This window comes from Odocoileus virginianus, chromosome 33 (genome assembly GCF_023699985.2).
Source record: "Odocoileus virginianus isolate 20LAN1187 ecotype Illinois chromosome 33, Ovbor_1.2, whole genome shotgun sequence".
Lineage (NCBI taxonomy): Eukaryota > Metazoa > Chordata > Mammalia > Artiodactyla > Cervidae > Odocoileus > Odocoileus virginianus.
The window spans coordinates 6004314-6023328 of record NC_069706.1 but is presented as its reverse complement, the minus strand read 5'-3'; the positions used below and the strand labels follow the sequence as shown (position 1 = coordinate 6023328).

At 45.4% G+C, this 19015-nt stretch overlaps 1 protein-coding gene across 29 annotated transcripts in view; it reads right to left on the bottom strand.

Annotated features, from left to right (window-relative positions):
* RBFOX1 (RNA binding fox-1 homolog 1) overlaps positions 1 to 19015 on the bottom strand; it is a 2345672-nt gene that overhangs the window by 393350 nt on the left and 1933307 nt on the right. For 2 of the 29 annotated variants that reach the window (XM_070460596.1, XM_070460584.1), the window contains exon 1: positions 5783 to 6014. The exons of 23 other annotated variants lie outside the window; for them this stretch is intronic. In XM_070460596.1, coding sequence (XP_070316697.1) covers positions 5783 to 5869 — 87 coding nt within the window. In that variant the 5' untranslated portion in view covers positions 5870 to 6014. Of the gene's footprint in view, positions 1 to 5782; positions 6019 to 19015 lie in introns of those variants that run through there. 4 more of the 29 variants (XM_070460591.1, XM_070460585.1, XM_070460589.1 and 1 more) reach the window with 4 other exon arrangements.

The window sequence follows — 19015 nt, the reverse complement described above, 5'->3', positions numbered from 1 at the left end:
TGGAATGCATTTTAGTGCCAACATTCTCCCCACCCCCACAAAAAAAACCAAACTGATTTTCAGAGCTTTGGGAGATTTACAATTACAGATAATGGTAGGACAAACAGAAACCAACTTTCGGGTTATAGTAACCACCATTATCCACAGGTTTGCTCTCCGAGGTTTACCTAAGGTCAACCACAGCTTGAAAATATTAAATGGAAAATTCCAGAAGTAAACAATTCATACATTTTAAACTGCACGTAGTTCTGGGTGGTCCAGTCCCATCCTGTCCTGTCCAGGATGTGAACCATCCCTTTGTTCAGAAGATCTCACACAGTTAGTTGCTTAGTAACTATCTCAGTTATCAGATTGACTACCGAGTTGTCGAGATGCTTGGGTGCAACTGATCCTTATTTTCCTGAATACCAGCCCCAAAGTACAAGATTAGTAATTCTGGCAGTTCTGATGGACAAAGAGATGCCATCCAGTGCTTCCTTGAAATGAAAAGGAGAACATTCTCACCTAATAAGGAAGGCAACAAAACCATATGCTGAAATTGCTAAGATCTATGTTAAGAATGAATCTTCTCTGTGACACGTCAAAGAAGGAAAAAAAAAAAAAAGGTGTGTGCTTTGTATAGTAAGATATCCAGGGGCACATTCAACAACTTTTTATTGCAGTAAACTGTTATAATAGTTCTATTTTATTACTAACTGTGTCTAATTTATAAACTAAACTTGGCCACATGTATGTACCCACTGCAGTATTTTTGCCTGGAAAATTCCATGGACAGAGGAGCCTGGTAGGCTACAGTCCACAGGGCCGCAGAGAGTCAGACATGACTGAGTAACTAACACACAGAGGTATGCATGTACAGGAAAACACAATCTATCTTGGGTCCAGTACTATCTACAGCATCCACTGGGGGGTCTAGGCCATATCCCTGGGAAATGGAGCATTTTCTGCCATGTCAGTGAACAAGGATGTCGCAGTCACCAGTGGCTGCAGCCCTCTTACGTGAGCTGGTGAGCCCTGGGGGCACCAGGGAAGGAGAACACCTGTGATCTAGCAGCCAGCAGACTGCAGCCACTCCCTACGGTGAGCCCCGAGGAAGCTCAGGATGCGAAAGCACAGGATCATGGCCCGATAGCTGAGATGCCTATAAAAGGGATGATTCCAGTGAGCCCGGACTTTTGCATCTTCCTGTAATAGAAAAGTGCTAAATTCCTTAACTTGGGATATCTGTTTTTCTTTCAATAAGAATAACCTTTTGATGCTCAGACTACCTGCTCTTTGTTACAAAACTTCTATATAACCTAGATCCTCCCCTCGCTTTCTTGGAGCAGTTTGCTCAGGCTTACTTGAGAGGCCCAGGTTTGAAGTTCTAAAGCTTCCCACTGAATAAAACATAGCTCTCAACTTTTAGGTTGCTGAATATTTTTTAAGTTGACACCCCCACAGATAAGCAGAGGACAATTGTATTGTTAGGATAAATTGAGATAAAATATATAAGTATTTAGTACCATCATTTCAGGTCAAGTTTTCTTGACCTGGTACATGCGTGCATTCAAGTCGCTTCAGCCAAGTCTGACTCTTTGTGACTCTATCCACCATATGCCAGCCAAGCTCCTCTGTCCATGGGATTCTCTAGGCAGGAATACTGGAGTGGGTTGCCAGGCCCTCCTCCAGGGGACCGTCCTGATCCAGGGATCAAACCCGAGTCTCTTATGTCTCCTGTACTGGCAGGCGGGTTCTTTATCACTAGCGCCCCCTGGGAAGCCCTGCCTGGTACATAGCAAGTATGAAATACTTATCACCTAACATGCTTTCCTGACGTTTTACTGTCATATTGGATTTTATATTTATCTAAGGTTCTCTTCCACTAGGCTGTGAACCTAAGAGTCAGTAGCTGTAGGGGCTGCTTCTGTCTTACAGGTATATGTAACAGTGCCTGGTATGGAATATGTGGGTAGGAACTGAATAACTAAAGTAAAAAAAATGCACGGTGAGGTGGATGTGGCCCTGTCTACACCATCCTCCACCTAGGAAAACAGTCTCCAGACCTGATCTGCAATACCCGGATGAGATGAGGCTGGAACAGTCTTGGTGTGGAGAATAATCTAGGAGTGATGGTCAAGGACTATATCTGGCAGGTAAATATCTAGAGTGAGGGGCTCAAGTCTGAACTTGAACATAGAGCCAAGGGCTCGTTAGACCAGAAGACCACCCAGGCTAATCAGTTACAAAGCTGTGGTTTAGATGATATCATCTGACGCTTTGTGGCCAGCCATTGGTCCACGGCTCGGGTAAGCTCTCCTGGTAGCTTCTTCGACTCAAGACTGATGGACAATTTACTTGTCAAATCTCCTTTGTTCTCAAGTCAGATAATTCATTGATCATTCAAGGTCTTGTTGGAAATTGAGACATGAATAAAGGAGTTCAATGGGAAGACACATCGGTTCTTCTTAACCAGAGATACCAGCAGTCCGCTCTATACCAAGGGGAAAGGAACAGTGTTTATACACTGTTAATATTTGATACTTGATAATATTTCTCCTCTTGTGCTTCTTACTACGCATGAAAACTGTCCAAACTGCTTCAGCTCAATCCTCCACAGTCACTCTGGAATACTTTACATGGCTGGAATGAAAAACTATTCACCTTGCTATCTGTTCAACAAGTTCAGACATCAAAAGATGGGTTGAGGAGATTCAATATGGTAAAGCATCTAGCTTTCTTCGGGGATGGCCCATGAGGTCAGCAGTCGCTATTGAATCTACTCCTGGGACAAAAGATACTATTGAGTCACGTCCTCGGAATTATTAGGAAACATCTTTGCTCACTGCCTTTGCAGGATAAGGTGATGCTCTCTTAAAAGCCTCTTATGATGTCTGATCAATTATTATTTGTTTTCTTGGACAGAGCAGACAAAAACAGAGCAATAGGGGAAAAAAAAGTGGCACTTGATACGATTATGAAAAGGAAATTCTTAGGCCACAGAATCACTGGTTCTTCAAGTTGGAAAGCCTGTGAGAGGAAATCTTAAATTCTGACAAGACAACCCTGCCCAAGCGGCCCCTACAGCTGTTTCCTACCTCCAGTCACAGGGAACTTAACTATCGCGGAAGGAACACACTCTATTTGGGATCATGGAACTGTCTTACTGATCACTTTATGAGGACGTGGGTGGCACCTTAATTCCCTCTAGGAAAGCCGTGGCATCTTTTTTTAACTTGGGGTAGAGCCGATTACCAATGCTGTGACAGTTTCAGGCGGACAGTGAAGGGACTCAGCCATACATACACATGTGTCCATTCCCCCCCAAACCCCCTCTCATCCAGGCTGCCACATAGCAGCCTAGATGAGAACTCCATGAGCTACACAGTAGGTCCTTATCAGTTATCCGTTTAAAATACAGCAGTGTGTGCATGTCCATCCCAAACTTCCTAACTCTCCCTCCCTCCGGCAACCATAAGTTCGTTCTCTAAGCCCGTGAGTCTGGGAAAGCCTGGGGTGGGAAGATCCCCCGGAGGAGGGCATGGCAACCCACTCCAGTGTTCCTGCCTGGAGAATCCCATGGACAGAGGAGCCTGGTGAGCTGCAGTCCATGGGGTCGCAGAGTCGGACATAACTGAATGACAAATCACCCACACACATATTTGCATCTTGAAGAGTCTGGGAAGAAATCCACATGATCAACAAATTGGTCAGCACGCTGACAGAGTCTGCGGGAACACAGGGCACCTGGTGTCACCTGAAGCATCAGCTAGGAGGCGAGTGTGGCTGTGTGTCTGACAGTTCTTTCTCTCTTTGAGTTGCCTTTCCTCCACTTGCAAATGTTACTGCAATGGAGTGTCTCAGTTGCTTGATGCGCTGGATAAATAACACAGGCTGTCTCAGAAAACTGGAAAGAAGGCCTGTCTCTCCCCACCCAGGGTGTTTCTGTGTGATCCACGGCGGGTGGGAGAGGAAGAAGATGAAGGCTGTCACAGCATCTGGGCTGAGACCTCCTGCCGCACCACTCCCTGACTTCTGCGTAACTAGTTATCGGAGGTGTCACTTGGAAAAACAAAGCATGATCCCAGCAGTGATGGGCACGTAAAATCTCTTGTTCCTTCCCCCCAGAAACTGGATCCGTTTCTCAAAGGCTGTGCATAGGAGGAAGGAATGGGAACCGGGCCTCCCCAATTTCTCAGCTCGCCCCGGTGTCTTCTCATCTATCACCCGGGTAATACGTCCAGAGTGGCATTTTGTAATGACAGCAGCATTCCAGCGGATCGATAGTTATTTAATTCCCAACAAGCTCTCGAGTCCATTAAGCCTGATTACATTCACCCATTTCAGTGGGTGCTGTTATTTTTCCTGCACCGGCACTTAATCTATAACAGGAACTTATGAGAACTTTCAAAAGCAATTTCAGCATCAATCAGCATAGAGTGAAGGGCACGATTTGCTTGTAATTATTTATCAGATGGGGCGGTCCAGGGTCTGACGAAACTCCAACCACTAACCTTCACCCCGAATTTCCAACGGAAATAAAAGGCTTTCCGGTGTGACTTCAGACCCCGAGTGCCTCACTGGCCTGCGTACACCTGGAAGGATGGAACTGTTTCCACATGTTGAGGACCACTCTCCAGGTAGTGCATTATTTCTCATGCATAATATAGAAGCCTCCCAAATAAGCAAGGACCATAAATCTGGCATGATAAGATGTTTCGCTATGTTTTGGACTCAAGCCTAATGGCTCAAATTGCCAAGCTTCTTACAGTTTACAAGAGGTAACAACAACATTCAGAAAAGGAGACACTGGAGGTTTGACCAGAACCCTCCTCAGAAATTTGAATTAATGAGGTATGTTGCAGAATTTTGAAAGATTGTGGAGGGAGGAGCACAGAACTAAAGGTAAAAAGGACATACTAACTACATGAAGCTTTTCTTTCCTGTAGAAAGGAGATACAGAATGTGTTACAAAAAGATGACTGCTCTCAAACAAACCACAATAGAAGACATCCGGGTTTCCTCTGAAGTTCAGCCTCTGTCACTAGTTTTCCACAGAGAAATTCAGACACACACCCAGAAGCCAACATTCGCTTAAAAAGTCACACTTACAATGAAGAAAAATTTAAAAAAAGGCCCCAAATATCTTATTTGATGATTTTCCCAACACAGAATGAAAAGCCTTAAAAGTGAAACCAACTTATATTTCAATCATCTCCTTTCTTGCCATCATTAAAATGTAAACAGCATGTAAGGGATTTCTAGTATCATCTCTGAGATTCATAAATTGACCATCAATAGAGAGTTCCTTTTGCCTCCCTGCCACTGGTCAATTTCAGGTTTGGGAAGGCGGGGGTACCCTCCATGAAAACAGACAAGCCCTGGGAAGCGGAACCTAAGCGAAACCCTTCTGTTTCCTGGGTGAAAGCTCTTAACCAAGTCACCTCATGACCAGTTAGTCTGTCTCAGGATCTGCCGTGGGAGACTGAGTCCCTCCGAGAGCTGAGGAGGAGAACAAATCTTTTGCCCCGTGGTCAACCTCCCGAAGCAAAGGCATGAATGTTAAACAGCAGCCCGATCAATACAAGCAAATATAGCTCAACTACACCATTTATTCAACCATGAGAGATGTCAATAGCCAGATTAGGGTGATCCATCTTTTTGATTTCCTACTGTCTTCCCTCAGACTACACGAGGGCTTTTTCCTGTATTAAAAGTGTTTGCTTTCTCAACCATAAAAATTCCAATTATTACTCTGCGCGCTCTGGAGTTAAGTTGCTGGCTGGCAGTGGCCTTGAATTACCTGGATCAGTCCTGGGAAGTAGGGGGCGGCTGGAACGATCATAGGTACGCCATAGGGATGCAAGAGGACTCCTTGAGAAGGCAACATGCTTTACGGGCAGGTGGGATCCCCTCAGAAGCTCAACGCATCAATGGAGAGTTGGGGGGAAAAAAAGAAAGAAAGAAAGAAAAAAATCTATAGACCCAACTTCTTCCGACCCACAAAGCTGAGAGCCAGATCGCCGCTGTCAGGAGCGCAGAGCTCATCAACACTCAGAGGGGAGAGAAAGAAAATCCAGCATCAGCAACTCTTAATGTGAAAGTTTTCTTCGCAGACGAGGGAGAGACACAGCAGCTGCAGGGTTGAAGCTACCAAAATGGAAGGTTCTATTTTGGGAACGGCTTGCCTAACATGACTAACCAAATACTCTTCATTAATTTAGTTCTCAGAGACAGTGAGAGAGACCCAGAGACGGGGAGTGGGGTGGTCAGGCTGGCAGGTTTGGGCTCTTTCCGAAGGAATTTGGGCAAAAGGCAAAAAAAAAAAAAAAAAAAAAGAAAGAAAAAAACCCTGGAGTCTGTGTGTGATGGTTAGAGAGGAAAGCTGAGAAATGTCAATTGATATGATTATCAGCTGCCACTTAAAAGCTCAGCAGAGGAACGCAGGCAGCCTCCGGTACTGATCACAAAGAAATGAAGAAGATGCTATGTCTCTCTCTCTCTTTCTCTCTTCCTGGTTTTAGTTTTAAAGGGGCAACTTGTGCCCAAAATATAATCATACCACCAGCGAGTATCTGCAGTGTGCGCTACGGCACACAGAACTATAGCTAAATTATTTACACATGTTTTGTAATTTCATTCTCAAAACTCTCGCAAGTAGGTGCTATTTGTAGTTCCTGGTCCACACGGGAAATAAGGTTCACGCTAGTTGAATTGCACGCTCACAGCCCTCCACATATGAGGGGCAGTGCCAGGCTCCTAATTCCTAATTGGCCACTGTATCCATTACAGTATTTCATTCTGTAATATAATTTCATATGCCTGAAAAAAAATTTTAACATTGTCTTTGAGCTTTCAGTTGTTATATTTTAATATGCCATATATTAATAAGATGACTCACTGCTCCCAGAGTTTAAAGGCATAGCTAATGTACACCAAAACCACAGATGAGAAATATATTCCAGTATTTCAGATCTTTCTGATGTTCGAAAACATCCAAGTGATGGTCCAGCATGCGTTACATGGTCACAGATACACTCAGATGGGATTGCAGGAAGTGGAATTATACTGACTTGGGTGTCCTAACTTGACAGCTGTGTGATGTTGAACGAGTTACTCAGTGTCTCTGAACCTTCGTTTCTTCGTTTGGAAAACTGAGATAACAGACCCTACCTCATAGGGTTGTGTGACGAGAAAAGCGCGTGGCATCCTCTCATGATGCGTACAAGACGTGTATTTGGCATTCTTACCCTATGTTTCCTGATCCTCTACGGACGCCTGGTATGGACACGCCTGTGACTTCAGGCGGAAGGCAAAGACAGCCTTCAGATTGTCACTCTTCTAATATGTATCCCAGGAAAGCACCTGCTAGTGTGGAGCATTTCCCAATTTTGAGAGCACAGACTGAGTCCACTCAAGCCACGCTAAAGGCCCTGGGGATCACTGAAAATCACCTTCAAGCCCAACATCTGCTTGCCACCTCCCACCTCGAACTAGAAACCCGACACTGGATATAGATTTCTGTCGAAACTTGGAGAGCATCAGACACCGCAAAGCGTATTCAACTATCGGCTTTTTCTAAATCCAAATGTCAATGCCTCCACTTTTAGATCGCCAAGGTGTTTTTACACTACACTAATTTTAGCTGCTTGATTTAGTTGCATAATTACATTTCTCGATAACGACAGTGGACAGCATTTGGCAGAGAATGCAGTGATTTAAGGCTGAATTGGGGCCATCTTGACAAGGCTTCTCTGTAATTGATTCTCATGTATCCAAGTGGCCACCTTGTTGCGATTCAGAAAGCTCCAGGAACAGCTGCGAGTTGACCCCCTCTTACCAGCCTGATACCGTTTCTAACTTTAGCTTTTGACGCTGACTTTCAACACTACTCTTCTGAGAAGTTACCAGCGAGAACAGTAGCTTTACCATGAGACAGCTTCCTGGGGGCGGGGAGAGCTCTTCCTGACTTTGGAAAGCCTGGGGGTCAGACTGTGTTATGTCTCTGATGGAAAGATCACTGGACCAGAAGGTAGGAATTCATGAAGTTACTTAATTTAATCACCAAGGCCAGAAGTGTCTACATTTAGACTTTGTTTCCTGAACCTCCTATGTAAGTGACAATACTCACTTCCTCTTCACCAAGAGGGTTCTGAAGAGCAAAATTGTGCAAGTGTTTTGGAAACTTCTTCAGTCGCTAAGTTGTGTCCGACCCTTTGCGACCCGGTGGAACTGCAGCACTCCAGGCTTCCCTGTCCTTCACCGTCTCCTGGAGTTTGCTCAAACTCATGTCCATTGAGTCGGTGATGCTCGGTGAAATACGGCATGGCATGGAATGGAAACTGTAGAGTTACATAAATATGAGTCTTCTACATATTACTATATGTGTTGTTTTTTTTCAAAGAACTTGATGATATATTTCAGAAATAAAGGTAGACCTTGAAGACACCGTGGTTGAATTCCAGACCCCCACGATTAAGAGAACGATGCAATAAAGCAAGTTGCACAGATTTCTGCTTTCCCAGTGCATATAAAAGATATGGTTACACTATACTATAGTCTCTTAAGTGTGTGATAGCCTTATGTCTAAAAGAAGTATATGCCTTAATTCAAAAAATAATTTCTTGTTAAAACAGGCTAACCATCATCTGAATCCCCAGCAAGCTGTAATCGTCATCTTGAAGATAAGTTATCACAGACACAGACAATAGAAAAATAATGAAAAAGGCCGGAATAGTGAGAGAGCTACCAAAATATGAGAGAGATGAGAGGTGAGCCAATGCCGTTGGAAGGATGGTGTCCGCCGACTTGCCTGACTCAGGGTTGTCAGAGACGCTCAGTCTGTTAAACAGCGACAGAGTTCCTGGGAAGCACAATAAGGTGAGGCGTGCCTGAGCAACCAGAACACAGAGCTACATACCGTTTCCTTCGCAAAGGATGCTTGCTCTTTTCTTTGTAAGAACTCCGAGCTACAAAAGCTTTTCTGCTCCTGAGCATTGAGCACGCCTTTCCCTCTTTCTGAAAATAAAGGCCTGTTGTCTTGTGGCCCTTCTTCACTTTGACTGCGAAGTCAGAGCCCAATAAGAGGTTCAGCTCTGTCCATCCTTTGACCTGTACCACGGGCATATCTGTGTTTTCATCTTCCTGTTCTTGCCACCTCCAGTCCTGTTACTCACATCTTCTCTGATTCTGATTTTATATTTAGATAGGACTGTCATCTAAGACTGTAGCAGTTATACATGTGAAGTGGTGTGAACTGAATGTTTCCTTTTTCAAAACCCATCCACCAAACTTTATGAAATAATAAAATATGGAAATAAATAATGATCACTAACCAAAACCTCTCATTTTCTAACACGTGTTCCGTTTTCCCAAATGGGAAGCATCCAATATGACTGGACTATAATTCTTTCCTTTTGGGTCCATTTTTTCCACTAAAAGGGGGGCTTCCCTGGTGGCTCAGATGGTAAAGAATCGGCCTGCAATGCAGGAGACCTGGGTTCCATCCCTGGGTTGGGAAAATCTTGAGAAGGGAATGTCTACTCACTCCAGTATTCTTGCCAGGAAAAGTTCCATAGACAGAGGAGCAGACATTACATTCTGTGTATCTTTGCTTCCCACTGGCTCATAGTAAATGGGTAGCTACAATGTCTAGTATTGGTGTCTTAAGCTCACAGTATCTTGCAGGAATTTAAATATATAGATAGAGAGAATTTAAAAAAAATAAGGCAAAGGACAAGAGATATATTTCTGGCAGTGGGTAGGAAACATGGGTAAGAATGAATGGTAGCCTGAATTTAAACCAAGACCCATGTATCATCAACACGCTGTCTGTTGCGAGCAGGGGACGGCAAACTTTTTATCTGAAGATGGCCAGGTGACAAATATCTCAGATGTCGTGAAACTTTAACTCTCTGTGTTACAACTACTCAAAACTGTGCCATTTTCATATGAAAATGCTTACAGTACTTAAGTGGATTCTGAAATCTGAATATCCTGTCACAAAATATTTTTTATTTTTTCCTAACTGTTTAAAATTATATAAACCAATCTTAGCTTAAGGGACACACAAAAACAGTCAAAGTCAGGTTTGGCTCACAGGTCATGGTTTTTCTCATCTTTATCCAAATCCCTTCTCTTTTATTATTTTTTTTAAGCTAGAGTATAATACTCATTGGAAGGACTGATGCTGAAGCTCCACTACTTTGGCCACATGATTCATTGGGAAAGACGCTGATGCTGGGAAAGATCAAAGGCAAAAGGAGAAGGGACGACAGAGGATGAGATGGCTGGATGGCATCGCTGACTCAAGGAGGTGAGTTTGAGCAAACTCCGGGAGATGGTGAAGGACAGGGAAGACTGGCGTGCTGCAGTCCATGGGGTCACAGAGTCGAGTCATGACATAGTGACTGAACAACAAAGATAATTGCTTTACAATCTTGTGTTCATTTCTGCTGTGCAGTAAGACACTCACTTCATGGTTACTGACCTCTCTTATCCTTTCCTGGATTCAAGTGCTTCTTTTTTTAATAGTCTTTCTATTTAAAACATTTTTTATTTATTGTATTTAGTTGACTGCACCGGATCTTAGCTGTGACACATGGCCTCTAGTTCCCTGAGCAGGGAATGAACCTGGGCCCCCTGCATGGGGGGGAGGGCGTCTTAGCCACTGGACCGTGAGAGAACCCCAAAGCGGTTCTTCTACGCTGTCACATATTGCAACTCTTGCCCCAGATCCTGAGAGCCAACACGAGGATGACCCACCACCACCAACCCTTCCGAGCAGCAGCTACCCCAAGTTTCAACACTCATGTAAGAGAAGGAAAAAGGACAGAAAACACAAGTATTGGCTGGAGGATGGGATTGGGGAGCACTCAGTGAAGACTGATTCCTGACTTATGGTTGCTATTGGCCAACAGAGCCGACTGCAGCCTCGTGGACCAAATCCAGTTCATAGACGACGATGATGATGAAGATGCTAACAGGGATGATGACGACGACGTCAGTGATGATGGTTTGACTGCACGATATGAAAAAGAGCTAGTATTTTAAAATGGAAGTATCATCTATAAAATGTAGATCTGCAAGATCTCTTGAGAGCCTGGAAGATCTAGAACCTTTGGCACACACTTCCTTGGCTCAACAATCCCTGAAGTCTGGGAGGGATCCACCTCCCCCTGCCAACCCCGCCCCAGATCAGGAACCCTGAGACCATCGCCATCATCCTTTACCTGCTTCCTGAAAAGCAGCCGAATGACCATGAAAACAGGACAAAACAGAATGCACACGGAATGGAGTGTTTCTCTGACAATAATCATACTCTTTATCTTGCAGTATTGACAGTCATTATCTCCTAAGGCAGATCTATGCAGATTAATTACCCACACCTCCCCATTTCCAGGTGGCTCGAGTGGCAAAGAACCAGCCTGACAATGCAGGAGGCTTAAAAGACTCTGGTCCAATCCCTGGGTTGGGAAGATCCCCTGGAGGAGGGGATGGCAACCCACTCTAGTATTCTTGCCTGGAGAATCCCATGGACAGAGGAGCCTGACGGGCTATACAGCCTATGGGGCCAAGAAGGGTTGGATACAACCAAAGCCACTTAGCCCACACCCCATTTCCAGGCCAAGTGGAGTGACAGAGAATTTTGTACCGTTTTTCAAGGTCGTTTGCCATATCCCTCAGCTTTACGTTCCCAGCTGCATCCTCTAATACACACCGTCCTTCCTTCGACCAATAACTTCTCTGCAAACCACACCGAGCTGCCTTTGCCAAACACCTTCATGAATCCACCACTCCTTACAAATTTGCCTGCTATGCAGAACTACCCTCTTTGCCTCCCTTCTTTCCTTCCTTTCTCCCTCACTCTCTCCCTTCCTGCTTCATAATTTAACATTACTGGCCTTCGTCAAAGGCACATTTTCTGCAAAACCTTTCGCATCACCCCAGGCAGAACTAACTGCACCATCACCCGTGTCCTAAAATCATGTTATATTGTATAATAATGATTCTTTTAAGTGTGATGACTCCTTCAGGTAGGTAGACTGGCTCACAGAAGGAAGCGTGTCATTCATTCTTATTCATACCATGCTCAGTCCTTTCAGCCATGTCCGATTCTTTGTGACCCCGTGGACTGTAGCCCACCAGGCTCCTCTGCCCATGGGACTCTCCAGGCAAGAATACTGGAGTGGGTTGCCATGCCCTCCTCCAGGGGATCTTCCTGACCCAGGGATTGAACCCACATCTCTCACTTCTCCTGGGTCTCCTGCACTGGTGGGTAGTTTTTTTTTTTTTTTTTTTCTTTTTACCATTAGTGCTACCTGGCAAGTCCCCATGTTTATTCACCCAATGACTCAAAGGTTGACTAGATAATTGGAGCCTCCTAAAATGCTTCCTGAGAGAATGATTGAACAAAGGCTTTGGACCAATACAAGTGAATCTGCGTTTACATATTACATTTGCTGGGGGTCTCCACACCACTGAGAGCTTCATATTTCCAAGGTCATCTCAACTCACCTGGAAGGGTCTGTGCACCATGAGAAAGCATGAGCTCCATACCTGTAAAGGCCAAGTCGGGATCCTGGCTCTGTCATCCTTTTCAACATTTGATCTGGGATGAGACACTTAGCCCTGAGCCCCAGTCTCCTCGGGGTAAAATGGGACAGCATCTGGCCTGTTGCACAGGCACGCTGCTGCCGTGAAATGATAGGCTGCATACGGGTGTTCCTGGTACTTGGGAAGTGTTCAAAAAGGGTTAGTTTACTCAGTGTTTTCTTCTTCAGCAATGTCTTTCATGTACCCAGGTCAAGTGTTTTCTAGTCATCCCAGTCTTCTGGTCAAGTCTGCCTCCTCAACGCCCTACCTGAACCCCACCATGATGTCTCTGTAGGAGCCTTCATTCAACTGCTTCCTCACAGGACCCATGAATGCTCCCTTCTTCAACAAGCAGCCACACGTTTGATGCCCCAGGCAGCCTTCCCACCCTCTCCCAAACTCACAACCCTACCTGTCTAAACCCCCAGAAGACCAGCAATGGTTTTCCCCCACATAGTAAAGGCCTGACTGGTGATGGCTTCAGGGCATGCTTCTAGTCCACCCCCTCCACCTCCTCTCCGTCATTTTGTTCTCGCATCTTTCTCACAGGACTGGGCACAGAACAGACGTTCAGGAGGCCCTTGAGAATTACCTGCGATAGCCCCACGGTACTCTGGAGGTTCAGAGAGGTTAAGTGACTTATCCAAGGTTAGACAGCAAAACAGGTGCTTTCTTCATTCTCAAGGGTCAGTTTTCCCTTCTACACACCCCTAATCTCTGCAAAAGCATGACAACCAACCACTCTGGAGCAACGACTTGAACCAAAATGGATAATAAACTCCACTCAAGATCCCCTAGAGAAGGGAATGGCAACCCACTCCAGTATTCTGACCTGGAAAAGCCCATGGATAGAGGAGCCTGGCAGGCTACAGTCCATGGGGTCACAAAGAGCTGGACATGACCGAGCAACTGAGCACACACGTGCACACTCACCACCAGGCACGCACTCTAACCCCATCCAAGGCAGGTGAGAACAAAAGCACAGAACAGCTTTGTCTCAAAGGGAAATGGACCTCAAAGAAAAAGTTTCTGAGATGCTACATAATGTTTATGGTCCTGAGGCTCAGGGTTGACACGTGAGCTCCCAGAAGAGGGGAGGCTGGAAACATCAGGTCAACTACCAGGGAGGCAAGACCTTCCAGAGGAGAAGCTTCCACTGACCGCCTGTTCTCCAGGTTACAGTCACCTCATTTGTAACCTCAGCCAAGGACCAGTCACATCCTGGGAAGAGAAAACACATTCTTCTCCAAATTCCAGGAGATGGTGCGGGACAGGGAAGCCTGGCATGCTGCAATCCATGGGGTCACAAAGATTCGGACATGACTTAGACTCTTAGACACGACTTAGACGCAACAAAACAAGAATATGATGAGCAACCACATCTCACAGGGTGGTCAAGAGACTCAAAAAAGAGTCACATACAGACACAGTTAGCTGAGGCCCTGGCTCAGAGCTGATAGGGGGTGCATAGCTGTTATAGTAACGAGGCATTAGCAGCATCTAGTTCCAAGGACCAAACCAGCTCAACACCCAGGTTCGATCCCTGGGTCGGGAAGATGCCCCTGGAGAAGGGAATGGCAACACACTCCAGTCTTCTTGCCTGGAGAATCCCATGGACAGAGGCGTCTGGAGGGCTACAGTCCATGGGGTCACACAGAGTCGGACACAACTGAGCGACTAACACCAACCAGGACTATCAGAACCCTTCCTTGCTTCAAACACGAACTGGTCAGATCGTTTTCACAGATGCCAGCAGGGAGGTGTATTTTTGTTGGAAGAAGAAGAAGAACCTTCTTCTTCCAGGCTCTAAACCAAAAAATTAAGAGAGGCTAACGAATATGTGGACATAGCTACTGTCCATGGAAGACACAGTTTGGAAAATAAAATACAAGAATTTCCAATTCAACTGGGGGTTTATGGGGATGAGAAAGTGCCTCTGAAACAAGAACAACCCAAAAAATCCAGGACACTGGGTCACCCCTACCCAGTAACATCACACCCCCTCCCCCAATAAAATGGGTTATGAACACACACAAAGAAAATTCCAGTAGGTCTTGTGAGTGAGGAAGCTGCTGATGAGCATTAGAAACCCCAGCCCCCAGTGGTGGAGGCAGTGCCTCCTCTCGGATCATTAAGCACTTCTTGACCTGATTCTCCTCTGAAAGCCAGACTGACTGGCTGAATGAGCAAATCTAAGAATATCAACCCCGCAAACCATCTCTGCTGAGATCAACAATGCTTCAGGAACCGACCCCTGACCTGTCTGGGGATGAATGGCAACTGGGTTTGAGAACGTATTGACCTTGTTCTCTGCAAACAAATACTCCCTGGGGTCTCTCGGGGATGGGGGAAATGAATAATCAGCCGCTCTGCTAGATTGCACTTCCCGCCCTTTCTGCATCTTCTGTTGTGTGAGTGTGTGTGTGTGTGCTGCAGGGCCCTGCAGGAGCTGGGTACAAAGTCCACTCCAAATAGCCTGAGGCCCCAGGACTCAGAACTGGTCTTTCTGTCCACATCCCATGCATGCCCTGTCCTCCCTGGGAACGGGCTGAACCACCTGAACTCCAGTCACATCCTTTTTCCCTGAGAGAATAAGTCTGCACTGGCCTCTACCAAAGCAAACTCAGCATCAAAGATGCCTTGTGAGATGCTTCATTTGTAAAAAGAACCCTGAGGCCAAAGATGTGGGAGAGATTCAGCTTGTTCTCTCTCCCACTTGGGGGTTCATGGTGCATAGCCTAGTACAGCACCCGAGAAGTCCTGTAAAGGAAAAAAAAAATAGAGACCTGTTTGACCATGTTTGATGCAGACACTCCCAAACTTATTTGATGACTGACTGGCCATCCATCCATCCAACCATCCACCCACCTATCCATTCATCCATCCACACCCACTCATCCATCCATCCATCTATCCATCCAGTCATCCATCCATCATCCATCAATCCATCCATCCATCCATTCATCCATCCATGCATCTATCTATCCATCCATCCATCCATCCATCCATCCATTCATCCATCCATCCATCTATCCATCCATCCATCCATCCATCCATTCATCCATCCATGCATCTATCTATCCATCATCTGTCTTGCTGTCTATATGAATATCTGGCTATTGAGAGTAATAAATGATGTCAGTCCCTGGGCAAAGTTCTTTACTGCTTCTCCCAATTCTCCTCCTCCTATTTCTTCACTTTCATCAGAACCTTTGTGACCATCACCACCACCACTACCACCATCATCATCATCATCACAGTTGCTATGAATTCAATGCTTCCTTTGTGCCAGACCCTGTCCTGAACTAATTTCAACAGATGCGTTATCTCAGGTGATCCCCTCTAAATCCCAATGAAGGAGATTCTGTTACCTTTATTGCATCAAAGACAAGAACACAGAGCCACTGATAGGGGAAGTAAATTGGCCAAGAAAACAGAGCTACTAAATGTGGACCTGTACCTTGAACAGGCCAGAAGTCCTAGTGCCTAAAACCTAACAGAAACCCTTTTGTGCCTACAGCAGTCATGAGCACACTCTTAAGAACTTCTGGCCAGGACTAAACTCAAGCCCACATCTCCTTTGTCCTCAATCACTCATTCTCAAGTACCCCAATTGCCATTAAAACAAAGCCAGACAAAACCATAGCCTGGAAAGACAGATGGACAAGACTTGAAGGCGAGGAGAAGGGCTGGCCTCCGGTCCCTCCCACCCCACCCTACTGAGTCATCAGGAAGCAGAAAAATACCTACCGAGGAAGAGGAGGTCTAAGGCAGGAGAAATGGGCTGACACATGGGAACACCAGCCAAGAGTAACCACGAGAAGGAAAAAAAAACAAGATGACAGAGTGATCCAAGAGAAAAAGCCCTAAAGAGATGACCCTGTGTCACCGTCTCAACCTCCAGCGCTCCGTATCTCCTTGGGCCATCTTGTCCTTGGCTCTCTCTTCTATAAATGCCTCTTCTCGAGGTGAAAAGATGGTTCTTCACTCTTATTTTTGATGCATGGACCACTCTGAGAATTTTGCCCTTATCCCAGAAAACTGCACATAACTCACAAAATGTTCCATATCATGGCAGGGAGCTGATGGGTCCTCTGACACCCATCTGTGGACCCATGAGGGGCCTCTGAACCTCCATCAGATTTTGAAGTATGCGGCCAACATGTGCTGTGTCTTTTGGAAGGAAAAGTGTGGAGAGTCAGAATCCCTTTAGTCAGGCTCCCAGTGACGGATCAGGTGACCGTTCTTGCCTGGAATCACGTTGCCCAGCCCTGTGAATATACACCCGCCAATGAAAGAACTCTCACCACAGTTCAGCAGGAGTGCAAGTTTCAAGAAGGCAAGAAAATCAAACAATTTGGGGAGATGCTAAGGCACTGCATATTGTACAATCAAGGAGTAAGTGTGCTCAGGCATGTCTGACTCTTTGCAACCCCATGGACTGTAGCCCACCAGGCTCCACTGTCCACGGTATCTTCCAGGCAAGAATACTGGAGTGGGTTGCCATTTCCTTCTCCAGAGGATCTTTCCAGCCCAGGGACTGAACCAATGTCTCCTGCATCTCCTGCTTGGTGGGTGGATTCTTTACCACTGAGCCACCCAGGAAGCCCCAAATCTAGGCAGACACTAAGAAATCTGAACACACACCCTTAGCCCTTTTGTCTGACAGTGAACCATCATCTCAAGATAAGGTCTGCCTTCTCTGAGCGGAAGCTTTCAACTCCTCTTTCAGGCCAAGAAAGAGACACCATCAAACCAAAGAGTAGGGGATTTCGCTGATGGTTCAGTGGCTGAGAATCCGCCTTCTAACGAACAGGACACTGGTTTAATCCCAGGTTGGGGAACTAAGGTGTCGCATGCCGAAGGGCAACTGAGCCCACACACCACAACACTGAGTCCTCACTTTAGGCAACACGCAACAACAGAAGATCTGGCATGCTGCAACCAAGACTCAGAGCAGAAATGAAAAAAACAAACAAAAACAAACCACCAAAGAGTGTGTGTTAGGCATAGCATGTCACCCACCAAACCCACGACCAAGCGCTGGAGGAGAATGGAGACAGGACATACACATCTGTGTTTTCAGAGACCACGCAGTCTGGTTCTTCAGCCACAATAGAGACAGGAGGGACCCAAGACCAAGCCATGCAGCTGAGCATCTAAAGTCGGAGCCAAGATGCTGACCACTGCAGATGGTTTCTCCGCAACGTCACGGCCTGGCAGCTGGTGGCAAAAGAGAGCCCCGACAGGTGGTCTGCTGGACTTCCTGGATTAGCCGTGCCCTTCTGGGGCACACTGGGGACATCTAAAGAGGAACCACCCGGAGTGACCTCATTTCCTTTCTGACCAGACATTACCATCTATTTTTAAATATTTTGGGAACAAACCATATATATCATTTACTATTTGCCAGGCACCTTCTAACCCCTTTATGTATTCACTCGTGTAACCTCTTTTTTTTTTTTCAGATGGTAAAGAATCTGCCTGCAATGTAGGAGACCTGGGTTCAATTCCTGGGTTGGGAAGATCGCCTGGAGAAAGGAATGGCAACCCACTCCAGTATTCTTCTCTGGACAATCCCACAGACAGAGGAGCCTGGCAGGCTACAGTCCATGGGGTCGCAAAGAGTCGGACATGATTAAGCACCTAACACTTTCTTTCACTTGATTTATAATATTGTGTTAGTTTCAGGTGTACAGATTCAGATTCCATTATAGGTTATTACAAGATATTGACTGGAGTTTTCTGTGCTACACAGTAGGAATATTCTGTCTATCTATTTTATACATAGCAGTGTGTATCTATTAATCCCACTCTATCTATCCCCTTCCCCTCCCTCCTTCGGTAAGCATAAGTTTGTTTTCTCTGTGAGTCTATTCTGTGAATAAGTTGATATGTATATATATATTTTTTTCGATTCCACATATGCATGGTATAATATTTGCCTTTCTCTGTCTGACTTATTTCACTTAGAGTAATAATCTCTGGGTCGATCCATGTTACTACAAATGGCAATCTCACACTCGTCTTTATGGCTGAGCAGTACTCCACCGTGTGTATGTACACATATACCATATCTGCTTTATCCATTCACCTGCTGATGGGTGTTTACATTGTTTCCACGTCTTGGCTATTGTGAATAGTGCTGCTATGAACACTGGTGTACACGTACCTTTTCAAAGTAGATTAACTCATATAATCTTTACAACTCTGAAAGCCAAGTTTTGCTACTACCACTGTATGACTGAGAGGGAAAGTGAAGCATAGAAAAGTGAAGCAACTTGCCCAGGATCACAGAGCATGTGGGTGGTCCAGCCTTAGGCAGCCCCATGTGTATTTTATAAAGACACATTTTTGGAAAATATATTCCTGTGGGTCTCCAACTGACTAATAGGAAACAGAATTTTCTTTTTATTGTAATATGTACCATATTGGCTAAGAA